At 39.8% G+C, this 18,855-nt stretch overlaps 1 protein-coding gene across 1 annotated transcript in view; it reads right to left on the bottom strand.

The window, feature by feature from the left end:
* Positions 1 to 1,322: 1,322 nt before the first annotated feature.
* GLRB (glycine receptor beta) overlaps positions 1,323 to 18,855 on the bottom strand; it is a gene marked incomplete at both ends in the record, with an annotated part of 42,900 nt that continues 25,367 nt past the window's right edge. Inside the window, 3 exons of the mRNA XM_081998762.1 lie at positions 1,323 to 1,619; positions 10,253 to 10,545; positions 16,312 to 16,464. Of these exons, the coding sequence (XP_081854888.1) occupies positions 1,323 to 1,619; positions 10,253 to 10,545; positions 16,312 to 16,464 (743 nt within the window). The remainder of the gene's footprint in view (positions 1,620 to 10,252; positions 10,546 to 16,311; positions 16,465 to 18,855) is intronic.

Below are 18,855 nucleotides of genomic sequence, written 5' to 3'. Positions count from 1 at the left end.
CCTGGCACCCACAGGAGACTACAGGTCCTGCCCTGGGCACCCCGAGGAGATGATGTTTAGGTAGTCTCCATGTCATAGGGTTTCCTCTGGAAAATGGAGAGCAGTTTCCTATCAGAACTGTTTCACGCAGAGGATCTTATTCTCCAAAAAGTGACAGCCAAATTAACGAGTTGGTGAGGGCAGCCATCAACGAACACATAGGCACAAGGGCTCATGATATATTTAAGAGTCTCAGCCCCTTAGACCTTTGGACATGTCTTCACTTCTACTGGTGGCTGTGTGCTAGCTTTGGTCATCTGTGCTACAACAGGCAAACAAAAAAAGTATAACTAGTGGTAAAAATGGGACTTCATCTTGCCAACAACTGGTTTGTTTAAACTGAAAGCTTTCAAGGGGATAACAAATCAAGTAAGATGTATTCGATGCAAAAACAAAAAAATTGTGACTTATGTACTGCAGTCTTGCCAAATGCTACAGAAGGTGAGTCAGAGGACAGAGAAATGGAAAAAAGTATAACACAACCTGATACTGAACTGCACCTTGTGCTGTTTCTCAAAAAATCCTGGTAATTTTCATCTAGAAAGTGACCTGTTTGTTTTTGTCATATTGTATCTAGATTGTGCCTAAGGAAACAGCAGTCAAAATTTGGCCCAATGTTTTATTGTCAGCATATTCTCACACACTTAAGTGTGCCTGCTTGATGGATACAATTGTTACTTTTCTAAATGAGCTGATTTTACAAAATTAGTAGTTCTCTGATCTTTATTGTTCCACATAGACAAGATCAGCTTATTCAATGCTGCCTTCACTTACAACGTCTAAATAATATGAATTACATCTTAGGTTTTTCTTCGACAGTGCCATCTAAGATGATACAAGAACAAGATGTTTGGGTTTCTTTTCCCCTCTGGAAGTCAGCAGAAAAGCTGTTAAATACTACATATACTAGAATATTGATTTTAATAATACTCAACGTGCACATCAGTTTCATTGTCAGAAACACTTTAAATCTCTGTATGTTACTACTAACTGAAGAGCGTTATTCAGCTTTATAACGTAGTATGCATTGTCCTTCATATATATTCCTAAAGCAGGATGTATGCTGTACATTTATATACAATGTTGGTCAGAGCACAGACATTGCAGTGTCATGCTTTCATTCAAATTTTAGATGCCATATGTTCAGTACAATCGCATGGCATCAAAATGCAACATATTGCTTTGCAAATGCAAATAATTTCACACAGTGGCCTTCATGACTGGGAAGGGGTAATGAAATGGGATATATTTTACACATATGAAAAAAATAAATAAAAGATGTATCATAAATATATGGACCAGTATATGACGTTGAAGAACAAGAAGCAAAAAGGGAACAGTGCTCTTGCATAAAGATCGATTCTCTTTGCTGCTGATGGAATGACAGGCTTGGGAGGAGGAGGCTTCTTGTTGTTCTTGGCTTGAGATTTCCCGAGCCCATTGTTGACTTCAATGGGCTTCCCATAACAGTCATAATTCGACAATTCAAAATCCCTTGGCAAGCTTCCAACGATGCTGAAATCGTTGGATCTCAGATCAGATTTCGAAGTGCAAACTTTTTTGCATCTGGTCTCACCAACCTATGAAATAAAGAGTGAGGGGAATCATGATCTACTCACCGTATTTCATTAACAAACTTAATGCAGCTGCTAGAGAACACTGCAAACAAACATATAGGAAATTACTTGTTGATAGGGATACATTACATTAGCCTAATTTGCTGAATGGTTGCATTATAAAGTACTTAAGGATGATCAGTCAGTCATATAAACTAATCCAAACATTCGTAATTGTGTAATTTTTCATGCACAAGGTGCCTCATGCTGTGCAACCTGCTATAGTTAGACTCCTTCATTTTGAGATGATAGAAGGGGAAAGAATATTTCTGTAGAGGGTATCATAGCTCGGATCATACCCAATGACACGGGTAGTAAAAATGTAAAGCAGACCCTTGTGCAATGAATGAGTAACTTGCAGGACTGGGGTGCATGTTAACTGAAGAGTTAGGAATATTAAATATCAGGAATATTAATTTTTTTCCATGGTCCAAACTAGTAAGATTTAGTAAGGCTATTACAAGAAATAGAAGCATGTATGAAATTATAAGCCTCCCTTTGGATTTGCAAACTTGTAGTCCATTCCTCATACTACCAGTGATATATTGTAAAGCTCAGTGACACTAGTTGTAGCCTAAGCGCTCTCATTGACAGTACAGAATATTCCAACTGCAGTATCTAGAGAGCGCTCCCCTAAAGGCTGTTACAAGTCAGTTCTCATTCACTTGCGGGACAGAGAACCGAGGGAACGGCCTCTAGGTCACCTCTCCCTTATAAGCAGAAGACTGTTCGCAGCATCTTCACACAGAGCTCTGCCTAGTTTACTGTCAGCTGGAGTACTGATTTATCAGGGTGACACAATTTCCCTTGTAAGAGCAACCTGGCCCAAATTTTTCTTTAATAAGTATATGTTACTTTTAAAAATAGTTTCTTTCATTTCCCTGGGCTTACAAATCTAACATGCTTCTATTTTCTATATTCAGTCACTGCCTAGAACTGTTTTTAAATTTCTTCTCATATGTCTCTCTACTTCTCCAATATTTCTGTGGTTTTAATCTAAATTAGCTTCAGTTGACCTACAGCTTTCCTGAAACAAAGTGAGATAATATATATCAAAAGTAGTTTATCTGCTTTTTATCAACCCTGTCTTGGCTTGTGCTAGAAGCGTAACGATATTCCTGACACTTACTAAAGGCTACAGGAACCATTTCTGTGGAAAAGGATACCGCAGGACTGGATTTGAGAGTACTACACTGAAGACTTGTAAAGAAAGTAAAATATTGTTTAAATGTTATATCCTTTTGACTTCATCCTGACACAGAGGTTGGCCCTGGAAAATATTTGATATCATTTGCCTTGTCCTGCCCCAGCATCATGACCCGCCAGGGTGCTTCCACCAGAGCTATGGCTTTTCCCCTGCAGGGGATGGGGAGCAGCTGTTTGGGAAGGGAAGGCTGCTGGAAGAGGGCAGGGCCTCCCCACATCCCCGATGGAACTGGGCAGCTGCCCCTCGTCCCTCTGGCGCGGAGCAGGGGGGCTGAGGAGAGCACGGGAAGGCGACATGGCTCTGAGGGCTTGGCCCAAAACATAGACCTAGTTCCTGCTTCTCCAGGACTGGGCCACCTTGTCTAGCTTTGGCGTGTTGGGCAGGACACCTGCCTTCTGATGAACAGCTCAGAAATACCTAAAAATGACTCCCAGAAGGCAGACGGCCCCTTGCGATGATCCTTTTTCACCTTTTACAAAATTCAGGCGGAGTGGTGCTTGCTGCCAAGCTCAGCACCTGCTGCTGCCGCCGCTGCAGCGGGGCCCGACCCGGCTCAGACAGCCTTTGTTTGCAGCGTTAGGGGAATAATGTGATGAGAAAATGGGGAAAGGGAAGAAGAAAGACGCGCTGCCTGAGCATGCAGACTGGCAGAGAGGGGGAAATAACTCCCCATTGCTGCCGCTGCCGCTTCTGGTGCTCCTCATCACTCTCCACATTCACTGCCCCAACGAGTTACACTAGATTTTCCTTTAAAAACATCCAGGATGCAGAATTTTCTTCCATGACCTTGTTCCCCACAAACACACGTACCTTATTTCTAACCTGAATTTATTTGGCTTCAATCTTCAGTCATGAGGCATGACTACAGTTAGTCTGACTAACTGCTGGTACTTACAGATGGTAACGAATCTAACCTTCATTTTGCATAATTCAGATGACGTAACCAGGCCGACATATAAAGCCAAGTCAAATGTTCTTAAGAGTTTCTTACCTCCACATCATTACCTCTGTCAACTTAATTGATAATCTTTTTAAAAATTATATATAGTTTGATTAAATCAATAACCACACAGATCAGCTTTGATTTCACTGACCCATTTAAATTTATTAGCTAATATGGGGCTGAATTATGAATAATGATAATGATAATTAATACTTATGAATAATAATTATTAGTCAGCCCCCTGTTAGCTATGCAGTATTTTCCACCAGCTGATGTCAGGCTTATCATTATTCATGTTATGCTACTTAAAAACCTTTAAAAGTATTGGCACAAAGTTAGCTTCTTGCTGTCTTTTGGAACCCTCCCAGTTTTAAAGGATTTATTAACAAATCAACATTAATGTTCCACAGCACTCATGGACCAGCTCTTTAAAAAATCCTAGATGCAACTTAAGCTGAAATCTCAATTGCAAAATGTCTAACTTTAATAGCTACCGTTTAACATCCTTGTTAGCTACCGACAATGAAAGCTATTTCATCATCTGATTGAATATATCTGGCTTTTCCCCAAACACAGAGCAGAATATTTGTTCAATTTGCCAATTCTTGATACTTACAGCATCTCTATCTAGTATTGAACAAATAGTCTCATTACTGGGTTTTGTATTCTTGCTGTACGTGCAAAGTAACTTCCTACTGCCCTCAATTATACTAACCATATATCCCTTTTGTTACCTACACATATTATCTACACCTATTTTCTGGATTTCAGCTTATATTAATTGCTATCAACTCCTCCATTTGCCAGTGAGAAGAAAACAGAAATGCTTAAATCTGAGCTAGTTTTCAATCTTTGGGGAGTTTGTTTTCAATTGTGCTGTTTGTTGGGTTTTTTAAAATTAGTATAGCTGCCCTTCTGGTCTGTAGCTTTTTTGAACATTGTTAGATAGCTCACCAGCATCATTCATATTTTTTATTTAACTTCTTCCACCCAGGTGAGAAAAAATAGTTTTCACATTTGTGAAATCTGTCCTTTCACAGCACCAAAAATACCAGGACCGGACTAAATTTGTTTTGTGCAAATAGAATAAAGATCCTTTTCAATTGACTGTTCATCCTGTGATCAAGTCCTCTTTATCCATCAGGATGAAGTGTCATATAAAATGTCATCATTTTGGAGCAGAAATGCATTACCTGTAATTTCTAGTGAAGTTTCAAACATGCTATAGCACTGGCAGCCTCTCAAACTCAGCACGGGTCCCTCAGGCTGAAGTGCTTCCCTACTGTAGTGCAGCATTCTCTGCCCTACACAGCACCTCTTCTCTGCCATAAAATCATCTCTTCCATTGCACCCAACCTCTTTTTGGCACGCAGAGCTGTCACAAGTGCTGCCAGTTGTGTAAGAGGCTTCCATATAAGATGAAGAAGGAGTGTTCTAACAAATTCTGTCATTAATCTTTCTTGCACTCGTTTTGTGCTCTTCTCTTGCCATAATGATGGATGTAGATCATCAATAAAGTAATGATGGTTCAGCATTAGTGTGCATTCAGACTGAGTATATTTTCTGGTGCAGCTCAGCAGGAACTTGCTATCAGATTCCAAATATTCTTTGCAAAAAAATATTTCTACATAAAATATCACAGAATCACAGCATAACTGAGGTTGGCAGGGACCTCTGGAGATTATCTAGTCCAAACCCCTGCTCAAAGCAGATTGCTTGGGGCCTTTTTACAGTCATGTTCTGAATTATCTCTAAGGATGGTCACGTGAGTCGCTAGAGCAGAAAGTACCTACTCTGTACCTGAAATGCTGTCAGAAACTATTAAAATAGACTGCAGCCTGTGGTTTTGTGTACAAGATAAAATGTAAACTGGGTTTCTGGTAGTTCTACAAGAAAGATCCGAGTCTGAAGTGCCACTCGAGGCGAAAAGACAATATGGGAAGATCAGGTGACCACAGGTCACCACAGTGGTCAGGTATATTATAACCCAGTAGAGGTGAGCATAACCTGTATCAGGTTTCAGAGCCTAGATGTGTCTCTGACAAGGTAAGGCAAGCTATAGCACTACTTCTTTTTAAAAATAACTGGGTTTACAGCTATTACCACCACTTGCATAGCACTATTCATCATCTGCCAGAGTCATTCTTTTAGCAAATGTTCTCTCCAGTCATCAGCACATTATCTGTGGGGGACAGCTTCTATAAATGGGCTTGATGAAAATGTGACTTTTCAAATTGAGGGGTGTTGTTATAGTTAACAGTGCAATCTCTCCCTGTAATCACGCCACCAGTGAAAGCAAAAATAAACTGATTCATCTTCAGAACATTTCCCTTTTTGCTTGTTAATCTCGTTGTATGATGCTGTATTGCTAGGAAACACACACAGACTCCTACTGAGGATTCCCAATAAAAAGCCAGGACCAGCAGTTGCCACCAGGTTGCATAATTTTCTCCTCTGCTTAGAACAGCATCTACTTGTAGCCACTATGAGCTAAGGCAGCCAAATTGTACCTTCTCATGGCTTTTCGCTTGTAAACACACAGCCATTGCTGCTCCTAGAAAAACACATCAGAAGAGCTTATGTTGAATTTTCTCTTTTTTTCTACAGATTCAGGGTGATCTTGCCAGATGGACCACTTGACTTTATTCAGACAGTCACACTGATAAACCTCTGGGCTTAAAATGGCACTGACATTTCAAGGGTTTTTCTTGGAGGGGGCATGAGTCATAAAGCGTGAACTCGGGGGTTTGGCGTACACTGGCAACATACAGCTTTTACGTCAGCCAGTACCCAGGATTTGGTGGAGAGGAGAAGCAGCTGTGCATCCGTGGAAGCTTGTCTCCATCTTAGGGTGATTGTCAAATTGTGAGCATTGTTTTCATCTTGCCCTCTTCACTGTCACTGTTGGTGACCATCGGTCACGATCACTGACTCTACTGACACAGTGACAAAAGTGCTTTCTGCTGAAAACTTCCAGGTGGACCCTTACAGGTTCTGTTACAGGAGATCTCTCCTCCTCACCTTCAATTATGAATGGCATGAAGCTTTTAATGTTTAGGATAAGATGAAAAGTTTATGCCTTCACTCAATTTCTTGTCATAAAATAGGAACAATAGCTGCTTGTATTTTTAAGCATGATCATGTGTTTTTGTTATGGCTTGTTTTTCACTAATATCAAACATGCCAAGTCTCCAGACCAGATACTGTTTTTATCTTTCACAAATGAAGCAAGCACATGAAAACAAGTTGTTCCATGAGGGTTGGAACCAGGGACATCGGATTGCCCCACTTGCTCCCCTCTGCTCCCTCTGATCCTTCCCAGGCCTGGGACCTTCCCACTCCAGCAATCTCCCAGTACCTTACATACCAGTCCCTTCCCCAGTTCTCCTGCAGAGACATCACTGATGCAACGCTGCACGGATGCAAGAGGCAGCAAGAGTGCAACTTGCTGCTTGGGGAATGCTGGCAAACTGGCCTGGCATCGAGATCGGGGCATTTTAAAGTGAAATAATTTATCTTTTTAAACTTGATTCCCCTCTAATCACTTACAGATATGTATCAGCCACATTCAGTTAATGTCTCATAATAAATATGTACTTCATTTAAGCTGGAGAAACACCTATAAATGCAATTATTCATGCTCTCCATTTTTCCCCGCTTGGAGTTTTCTGCTTCTAGGTCTTTCCTGTTGGCTTTACCTTCGAGGCCCATCTGGTCTATCCACTGTTTCAAGCCTAGCTATGGTGAGATTTCCAGCTACACCTGCAGTCACTTCTGCCTTAGTATCACCTCCCATGTGGAAAGAGAACATCCTCAAACATTTCTACAGGATGCACACTCGTTTCAGGGATGCAGTTCCAAGTTGTCCTTTTCTCCTAAATCTATCCTTTGGTTTGCCTAAGTCTTTCCAGACATTTAGCACAGTATTTGCTCTCTCCTCACACACAAACCTACACAACCCTGATGAGAAACAGCTCCTGAAGTTCTGGGACAGCACTCTGGCCTCTTTTTGTTTCATATTCTTTATGCCTTTCAACATACATTTTTTTTCCGTTACTGTTTCTTTAATGTTTCCCTCCCTTGCATATTTGCCCTATGACAAATGCATTCTCTACTTGATCATTACTAGGTCTGTATGGGAGCAATCCAAGTTTTGTGGGGCAGGCCTAGTTTTGGATTAGGAGTCAGAGCTACCGACAGATTTAGACCTGTTCTGATTTAGGAGTTTAGTACAGGCTTCTCCAGGGCTGAGAACTTTAAAAGTACTCCTACGCAGTAGCTTGTTCAGAGAGAGAGTTTTCAGCTAGGCAGATTTATAGTGTTCAAATATATAATATCTAGCATCACTGTCCTACCATATGCTAATGTCAAATGATTCATAGGTCTGGGACCTATTTTCTATCTCAGCCTGGTGATATTCCCGGAAATTACCAGCCCAGGACATCCTTTCTCAGGTAGGCTGTATTTCAAAGCAGGTGGCTGGACACAAGCTGGATCACTAGCCATAAGGGGAGGAGACCACTCAGCCATATGTCCAGCTTTTACAGCAATGAATACGTATTTCCAATATGTCTCAGTAAACAAATGTACTGTAAGTCTCTGTATAAAGATCATCAGAAGCTACGCATGCCCAAGACTCCATATAAATCCAACACAGATTATTGTTGCAGAGATTAAAGATATTGGAGTGTTAAAGGTCTCTGATAACAAATTGGGAAGACCCTGAAAAGTGCAGGTCAAACATGAGATGCTGGAGCCGACATTGCAAGATTGTGGAGGGGAGACACTGCAAGATCTTGGAGGGCACACTGAGGTCTGAATCCTAAAAACCTTCAGCCTACTGCTAGACACCATTCATGAGGAATGTTGCTTAATTTTTGTGGACAATGACTCCCTTCCTCTAAGTCTTAAAATGCACTGTACATCCAACTGCGCCTTCTTGGCAAAATTATTAAAACATGAAAGGATAGCATAGGTAATAAAAGTTGCCATTTTATTCTCCTCATGGCTAAGAAAATGGCAAGCACTTTAAAGGGTGTACACACTGAGGACAATCAGTAACTTAGCAATTTGGTTTTGTTCACATTACTGAAAAACTGTAGTTTTTTGTTAATCTTGTCATTGATGAAGCTGAACACTTACACTTAAGTACCTGAAATAGGAATAAACAGAATTTATGCTGCTCTGCTGGACTGTTGCAACTATTTTGTCACAAGAAACAGCTGAATTTGGGACCTGCAAGCTGCTAAACACAAAAATACCACATTCAGTTCAGGGGAAGCAAAACTGTAGCGGAGTCATCTTTCTTTCTATCCAGTTCCCATGTTGCCTGGGCTTGGGGAATTCCTTGTGACACAAGTCAAAGCAGTCACGGGGTTGCTCTAAGCTGAGCCTAGTTACCTGCCAAAACAGTTCCAAGGAGACTCTTCTACCAGATGAGAATTATGGTAGTTAAGTGCACTGCTCTGCGATATCTGCAGCTCCTCTGGACTAATTACCCCGGTAATCAGTTATGGGGCAATGCCAGCCTCATACTAGGACAGGGCTTCCATCATTCTCGCATAAACTACTCCCTCCTTAAAGAAATGTTAAAGTCACATTGTATGCTACCAATATTATCACTTGGATGTGGCCCAAGAGCTTTATTTTGTACATCAAAATTGATGAGTCATTTAAAACTATAAGCCAAATCCATATTCCACATATGCATAAAAAAAATTTCTTCTGTAGAACAAATGTCAACTAAATACCACTCCGGACTGAGGACAGTTGGCCTGAGATGTCTGATAACTCTTGGAGCACAAACCGGGAATTTTACGACACCAGGAATTTAGCAACATGATGGAAAACTTTGGCCTGAGTGAAGATGTACATCTCACCTTTATCCATATCATGAGATCGGACTGATTTACCCATAAACTCTACCTGGCAACACAAGAAATGCAGGAACTGTTTGACAGACAAACAGACCTGTCTTTCGTTTACAAATGCCAAGACTTCTGGATCCCTGGCTCCAGAGACGCTTGACATGCAATGCAGTGCAGCTGTGGCCATCCCCGGGAAAGCAATGAGACGGGTGTTATTTGAGTATGCTCTCAGCAAATACTGACTGAAAGTCCTGTCCTCTGATTAGTTACTGTTTGACAGCTGCTATTTATTATGAGAAAAATAGCAACTATAAAGCTGCTTGCTACTTTATTTACCTGAAGCTCAGCAGCAACCATGGCGCTAGGATATTAAAAGACAAATTTTTCACTTAGTACATCTGACCCCAAATCACTAGGGACCAATTGGTCAGATTGCTAGCCATTAATTACCAGCATGTTTTTAATGTCTCGGCTACTTCTAAGATTAAGCACTATCCAAAACTATTATGACAGTACATTCCTGGAATTGTGTTAATAGAGGATAACGCTGATTTTGCATACACAACTTTGCAGCTCCTACCTGTAAAGTGCTGATGTGGACAGGAGTCCCTGTGCCATTCACAGTGTTCTTCTTGGCAGCATTTCCACCCTTCCCCTCTGCTTGCTCTGCCTTGGCAATCTTTGCTTTTTCAGCTTCAATTCTCTTTGGATTGTTTAGCATTACCTGAACCACTGCATACTCCACCAGGGATGCAAACCCAAAGAGAAGGCAAACGATCAGCCAGACATCTAAGGCCTTCACGTAAGACACTTTGGGAAGTTCAGCGGCAAGAGTGGTACATTCAGATGCCAAGCTGAGCACTGAGAAAATACCTACAAAAAGAAAAACAATATACTGATTAAAGAAAACTTACCCTTACTGGCACTGGCTGTGCTTTTCCTCTGAAACAGACAATACCGAATGATGTTTTGTAACAGTGACTGGGACTTCACAATGTGGTCGGTGCAGCAGGTAGACAAAGTGCACATGCCTCCAGTTAATGAACAAGTTAAACTGAATACTTAGGTAGGATATTGCAATTAATGATGAATTATTAATAATGAGTACCTTCATTTTATAAACAGAGAAACAAATAAGTAAGGCTAAACTGCTTGCTGTGGTCTTCCTGCCTCATCACACATCACACAGTTAGGAAATGGGCTTTCCAAAGGTTTATCTTAGAATGTGCATTTAAGTCTGGGAAGACGGAAGAGATATAAATGATACTTAAACTAAAATACTCCAAGTCCTTTAAATCAGACTATTGTTGTCCCAGAAATCCGAACTGTGCTACAGCAGAAGCAATTCTCTGAATGACCTGTCCGCAAGTGTCACATGCAAACCTTACACGAAAGGGAAGTTTTTGCTGAAGAGCAAAGCTGTACTGGCACATTAAAAAGTCTGTGTTCCCGATTTGCTGTGAAGATGAAAACACTGAGGTGACTGAGGGTCTACGATCATTCCCTATTTGAGCTTCCAGGATCTAGAGGAAGCTTTCTAGATAAAGGGCATTTCAGGAATCCTTTATCATGAACACCACCCCCCCACACCATCTGCAAAGGCCGTTGTAAGGTTACACTCATCATCAAACTGGGCTTCAACAAGCATTTCTCCTAACACGGCTTCCAAATATCATCAACACAGGGCTCACATCACAAGAGACAAAATACAAGCTTGAAAGATTTCCCACAGGCTCCTGTGAAACAGAAATAGCAGCATGAACAGCTACATTTGGAAAAAGCTAACCTCCCCACTGTCATGTGGGGAAAACTTAGTTCAGCCTCCCAGTTCAGAATGTCCCATTTTGGTTTTGTGAACACTAATGATAAAAATATTTAGTTACAAGTGGGTGGCTTCATAGAATGTCATTGATGTCTATAGAAAACGTTGGCCAAAAGGAGATGCTCAGTTAGTCACAACTTCATTTCTTATACTGGTCACATGTGCTACCCAAAGCATGAAAAATTTTGTAATTCATAGAGAGATCATTTTCTTCAGGTTCATTTTAAGTAACTGAGGATGTGAAATGTTAATAAAACTGAAAGTATCTGTATTGGCTTATGACAGTATTCAATTCTAGTTGATCATAAGTAACGCATCATTCTTTTGCTACTGTTCCCACCTAGATTTCAATAAGATTGATATGATACTTTATTTGGTATTAATCTCAAATGGGCAATGTACTAGCTGCTAAAACACTGAAGAGAAAGTATAAATAAATTATTACAGTCATATGATTTTAAAATATAAAATTGTATGATATTTAGAAATGTGTAAATCAATGTATCATTGCAAAGCTGGATATTTTTGTCCATTGGGATAATACAGAATGGCCAGATGTGCTATCTCAGATCAGAATGACATGGCACATACTGATCAGACAATCCTCAGTGCCCACTCTGGCTTCTTTTCCATCTACTGTATCTGAAGCATTCAAGTACAAACATTCACATAAGGACAGACAGTGAGCATAGAATAGTCCCCTTTTTAAAAAAAAAATACTTTCACTGACTGCTACCAGCTGTTTGGGGATGAACACTAACTATGGATCATAAGGAACTGCAACAAGTACAAATAAGGCTGTACTGCCTCTTAACATATATAGGACACCTCTACCTATGCCCAGCTTGCTGTTCATTTTCTAAGAGTGTACTATATGAAGTACCATGCATATCTATGCTAGACTTTTGAAAGACAGCCTCTACTGTTACCCTGAATGACCGAATTAGCCAGTGATATGGACTAGCTCAACATCTTGGATATTGTACATTTTTTTCCTACTAACTTTAAAAGTGTTTACTATCTTAATATGCCAGTATTGTTATCATCCCTGGTGCTGAAAATATTTGTACAACCACTTTGTAGAGCTTAAAATACTAGATCTTAAAATCCTGGATTTAATTCTACAAATTTAACTTACAAATTCTACTAGCTGAAAATATTTTAGTAGAGCTTTCATTAACTTGTTCCATGGAGCAACTGAGGTCATGGTGACCTGCTGCTAATTTCCATTTGTCTGAATTCCTAGGATGAAAAGTTCATTCTCAGAGTCTGAGAAACTTCTAGGTTTTCAAGGTAACAATAAAGTGAGATAGAAGCACAGAAATAGTCTATCCAGCATGCCTTTTCTGCCAGAGCAGAGTTGGAATGGCCTTGGAGACCCTAGTACCAGGGTTCTAAGTTGCACCTCTGGCAGCTGCTGTGCTAGGTACCTATCTAACACAGACCAAAGCTCAAGGCTCGAATGTGAGTGAGCAGAATGAACAAATACACTGCAAGATTACTTATTTAAAAAAAAAAAAAAGGAAACAAAAAAATCCCCCTTTTCTTCTCAGTGAGCACTAAAGAGAAGGGACAGAGCTCCTTCTTCCACACTTGCAAAGTAAAGGGAAAGTTGGTCTTTCTAGGAAATACCTCTGCTTTTTTGCCCTAGTGTGGCATCCCTCTTGATGGCAAAGTTGAGCTTATCAGTAAGGTTAGTTAGCTCTCAACCTAAAGCATGATTGTACAGAGCTACTATTTTAAAAATACTACCTATGGTTACATGTAGATAGTATCTGAAAGTGCCAGTCCAGCAAAGCACTTCAGCACATGCTGCCAGATAAATAAATCTCCCATTTTTGAATCCATCAAACTTACTGGCCTCAGCACTATCACCTGGCAGTGAATTCCACAGACTAATTATGTGCTGTATAAAATAGTATTTTCTGCTTTATATTACTGCTTTAAAAAGCCTGGCTTCATCTCACTAATATTATTGGAAAAGGTAATATTCTGTCTTGCCTTCCTTACAATTTGACATCTCTAATAGATTCTCTTCTCTCATTAAACTTCATACACTAAAAGACATAATCTTGCCAATCTTTCTTCATACTACAGTTTTAACATGCGGCTTTATGTTTTTCTTACGAGACTCTACATTTGTTACAATTTTATAAAATGAAACGACTAGAACTAAGACAGATCTGAGGACAGGAGTGACGGGGGCCATGCCTGGCTGCAGACTTAGCTGTCCTTTGTATGTGGGGAATATATCATTGATCACCACTCCAAGTTTTTAGTCACCCTGTTGTACCACCGCCTGCACTCTGGACTATGCTCCACGCTGTCAGGCTGCTGCGGGCAGAGAGAAGTCCGACATCCCTCAGATCTCTACAACTTTGGCAAGATCTTACTCCTGTTGGGGATCGCACAGAGGTGAAGGAAAGAAAGGAATTTTTTCAGCAGATGCTGGCATGCTTTCCACCTGTAAAGAACTGGAGAGTCCTCCGTCAGGCTCATTAAAAGGGGAAACACCATCATCTAATGAGACAGAAGCATTCAGAGACGTCAGCCTTTATGTCTCTTAGCCACAGCTGTCCAGAGATTAGTCCTTTTTGGACTTCCCTACCACCAGATGACCTAGTTGGGTGAAATGCTACAGGTAAAAATAGGGCTTGCAACTTTTTTAGTTCCTACACGGACACAGGCTTTTTCTTCAAACACACACACATCCTTTTCCCAGAACATTAGTAGCAGTAGCCCACTATACTTATTTCTAGGGCAGTTATAATGCATGCTACATTTTCCCCACACTTTTTTTCTTAAAATGTCTTATGTTTCACATTATGGAATGCATCCTTGCTACTTCTCAAGGTAAGAGATTATATTTGTTACTTGTTATCAAACTAATACAGGTTGTGACTCCTCCCCAAGTAACTATTAATATTTTTAAAGGTCAAAAGAAATAAAAGCTGATTTGTATTCTGAAATAGACCCCTAGAAAAAAGATACAATAAATATAATGAAATAGTGGTTTTGTTACATTTAATTAGAGCAAGGTAGCCAACTGTGGCTCATAAGCCAAAAGTAGCACTCCAGTCATGGTTCTCCAGATTTTAGAATAGACTATTTCAGTTGGAAGGGACCTACAATGTTCATCTAGTCCAACTGCCCGACCAATTCAGGGCTGACCAAAAGCTAAAGCATGTTGTTAAGGGCATTTTCCCAATGCCTCTTAAACACCGACAGGATTGGGGTATCAACCACCTCTCTAGGAAGCCTATGCCAGTGCTTGACCATCCTCTTGGTAAAGAAATGCTTCCTGAAGTCCAGTCTAACCCACCCCTGAGGCAGCTTTGAACCATTCCCATGCATCCTGTCACTAAATCCCATGGAGAATAGATCAGCACTTCCCTCTCCACTTCCCCTCCTCAGGAAGCTGTTGAGAGAATGAGGTTGCCCCTCAACCTCTTTTTCTCCAAACTAGACAAGCCCAAAGTCCTTAGCTGCTCCTCACAGGACATTCCTTCCAGCCCTTTCACCAGCCTTGTTGCCCTCCTCTGGACGCATTCAAGGAGCTGAACACCTTTCTTAAATTGTGGGCTTTTTGTGGCTCTTAGTTTATTTTGCCTGTCACACCACTGGAGGAGGAAGAGGCATGGCAGATGACCTGAGATGGGAGAAAATGGGGCTCTGGCCAGGGGATATGTGGATGCTTTTCCACCTAACAAAACTCGGCACCACTCCTGCTCCAGCTGGCTCTTAACACAGGGAGTTCAACTACCCATTGCTGCAAGACTCTGCAGATCACAGCCACAGACTGGTAAGGTGATGTGGCAGGTCCTGACTCCAAGGGTCTCCAGTGCTTATCAACACACGTTCATGCACCTGAGGCTGCACAGGAATCCCATCCTCTGGGGATGTGGAGGTTCAAGTGTGGGTGAGAGATTTCTGAAGAAGGCAGGCAGCTGGAGGGATTCTGCAGCTTCATCCTTGGGGTCTTGAGAACAGGGGTGCTGAACTTCCTGGGACATGGAAAATATTTGGGAAGTATCAACTTGGGGAGGTGGAAGTGCCAGGGAAAAGAGGAGAATGGGGACGCCAGGGCATGGGGAAGGAGAGGTCATGGCATGGGGAAGGGAATCAAAAGAGGAAAGTGTCAGAATGCAAGAGCCTGGCTCTACATTTCATTGAGCTGTTGGGGTCAGCAGGTTTGGCCACTCCAGAGCTGCAGTCCCACGTACAATCCAATGAATTAAGATAATATTGTTTTGATTAACTCCATGTCCTACTAGTTCATAATAAATGAAGGGCCTGCCTACCGCATTCTGCTGAGCAGCATGAATGCACGAGCCTGAAGTACTCTCATGAACTGAATCTCTAATGAAATAAAATCAGGTAACAAGGATGCTAATTCTCTTCCAGACATCATTCTGTTTTCATTAGTCTTCAGAAAAACTGCTCCAAGAGGTAGTTATTTAGAGCCTTACGCATCATCCTGCTTTTTTACTGATTATTCAAATGTTCAAATTCCTATAAACTGCATATTGCCACAGTGTCTGCAGAACCACCCACACAGGGATAAGATCAGATTTGTCAGGGTTGAGAGGGGCAGAGAAAGTGTGCTTTATCGCACAAATGCTGGAACCATTATCAAGCGAAGTCTTAATGTGGAGATGGATTTTACAGGACTAGGAATGAGGAGGTTTTAGTGAAAATGATGAGCGGATAATGGAAGTGAAGTTGCTTTCCGTGTCCAGTGTCATGTTGTCAAAGCAACTGAGAATGGCTCGATGGCGTTAAAGTGGATTGTGACAGTATGTGTAAACGCAGGTTACCCAGTGGGACTCTTGCAGCACTTGCATCAGGATTGATCCAAAATGACAGCCAGGATAGAACAACAATTAGCAGTGTAGGAGCATAAACACCCATCATGTAAAATCCAACTTGTCTTCTTAAAGTGAAGATTACTTCTACACAAGTGTAATAACCTTTAAAGAAATAAATGCATTCAAGTTTAATGTCCTTTGCACGTCAACCTCTTCCAATCTGTATCTTCCAGGCCTCTTTCTATTTAAGTTAAGAGTAAAAGTTCAATGATTTGATTTTCTTTATACAGGTAAAGAGTTCAATTTGAAAAAAAAACTGTTCAAAACACAGATCTATATAACCACCAAGTGTGGCCAGGCATGTGGTACTCTCTGTGCTCTACAAGGCACCCTCCGTCTTTTCACAGCACATTAGTAACAGGCAGTTAAAAGTGACTCATCTTGATGTTGGCTTCAGGATGCAGTCCAGATAAAACCAATGGGGTCTAGCTTAAGCTAGCTAGCTTAGCTAATACTAGTTTAAGCTCATCTGAAAATCCTACTTAGCATCAATTTGTGCAAAAGACGGAGGAATTAAGAAATATTAATGTAGAAATTTCAGAATGGAAAGGAGTGATCTGAATGTGAATCCAAGCAAAGATTCCCCCAGTACTGAAAGCTGGTACAGGTGGCTTCTGAAATTTATACAGCCTTTTTAAAAAATACTCTAAAAATACTGTAAATTTTGAGAGCAAGGAATACTGCCTCAAAACTTTTAAAATTAGCATATAAAGTACAAAAACATTTCTGATATAAATGTGTAAAGATTAATTCAATAAAAAATAAAGCTGCAGATACTAGAGTCTTTGCTGGAAATAACCAGTCAGATAACCAGAAAACAATATTCTATCACAAGGAAAAGGCATTCCTATGCTATATTACAACAATTTCAAAATTCAGATCAGTCTATATCTATCAGTGAAGTTGGTGCAAAGCTGATTTAGAAGATAGAATATGTCAAAAATAAATCTATCTATCTATCTATCTGTCTACCTATCTTCCTTCTATATTTTATCAGTTAAGTGCCGTAGAATGATAAGTCATCTTAAAAGTGTTGTTTGGGCATACAATAAACAAAACAACAAAAGAATAAAACATTAGGGAATAATTTCCTTCTGTAGAAGATGTTATATGATATTTTATAGTTCATTCTATCCTCTTCAATGATCTGTTGTCTGATAAATTTCCCCTCTAGTATTTCTGAAGAGCTTCCATTTACTTTTAGGATTTATTTTCAAATGAGAGATGATCTTCAAAATCATTATTGGTTTGCCTTATGCCAGAATGCATTCTGCATGCCTTTGACTCATCTTTCATCAGGAAGAGAATAGTATCTATTGCCCTCACCATTCAGCTCGCAAGAACCTATTTGGATCTGTCATACATATTGATAGACAAAGAATAGGCAATCTGCAAATTTAAATAGTCATTTATTAAAGTAAATATATAAATACAAATAAAGTAAATTTTATTGCCACAAAAAGTCACCCCAAATTCATTGACCCTCTTTCTACTTAGGTAGGTATGATAAAATGCCAGTTGATGTAAATAGGTAGTAAAGATTAAGTTCTTTGCAACTGGCAGGAATCTCCTATATAAGCTGTAATTGGGAAAATTTGCTTCTACATGCAACACTGCATCTTGATTACCTGACAAAATCCTTGACTGAATTACTTTTAACTATGTGTGCAAAATCTGCTTTTTTAAATGCCTTCAATATAAGAATTTAAAGTAAAACAAACAACTACTGATTACTGAAAACATCCTCTAAAAATACTTCAGAGTACTAAAATATTCCATTCACTTTAATGAAGTATTAACTCCGGTCTTGATTATGGGACTAACATGAACGTTCTTAATTTTTAAACAAAAAGGATTTGCAATAAAAGAATTAGGAAAGCTTTTAAAAATTTCATGTCATCAATCCACCCACTCTGATAGTTCTCTCATGTTCTTTCTTTAATGTTCAAATCACATACAAACACAGAAAATGTGACCATTTTACAAACCATTTTGCACAGTGTCATTTCAACTTGTGGTCACAAGGTGCTGAAACTGGAGAGAACACTAATGATTTTCTTTCTTGTGTAATGGCAAAGTTGTACAATTCCCAGATTTTCTCTAAGGTTCCTAAAAATACCTAAAATATCTAAAGATTTTTTAGGTGTTTAATTTTAGATTTAGGACAAAACACAAAATGATTGTGATAATTTCAATAATAAGATAGAAATCTTAAGTATCTCCTTTTTCCCTCAAATAGAATCTAAGTTTTCCAATTCTCCCACTTTTATGAATTTTATTTGGGATTTGCAAGATCAATTCGTTCAATTTTTCACTACTTTATAGCTTATTTTTTCAGTAAATTCATTGTTTAATTAAGGATAAAATATTTTTCTCACTGCTAAGTAAGCTTCTACCATATCCCAACTTAGATTTGAATGAAATCACTGCCAGTTGTTGGTTGTGCTTTCACAAATGCAGAATTTTCCTAAGGAGAGCTAATTTCATTTTATT

The sequence above is a fragment of the Phaethon aethereus genome (assembly GCF_964289735.1).
Source record: "Phaethon aethereus genome assembly, chromosome: 4".
Classification (NCBI taxonomy): Eukaryota; Metazoa; Chordata; class Aves; order Phaethontiformes; family Phaethontidae; genus Phaethon; species Phaethon aethereus.
The sequence above is the reverse complement of the archived record's forward strand: the minus strand, read 5'-3'. Positions and strand labels throughout refer to the sequence as shown.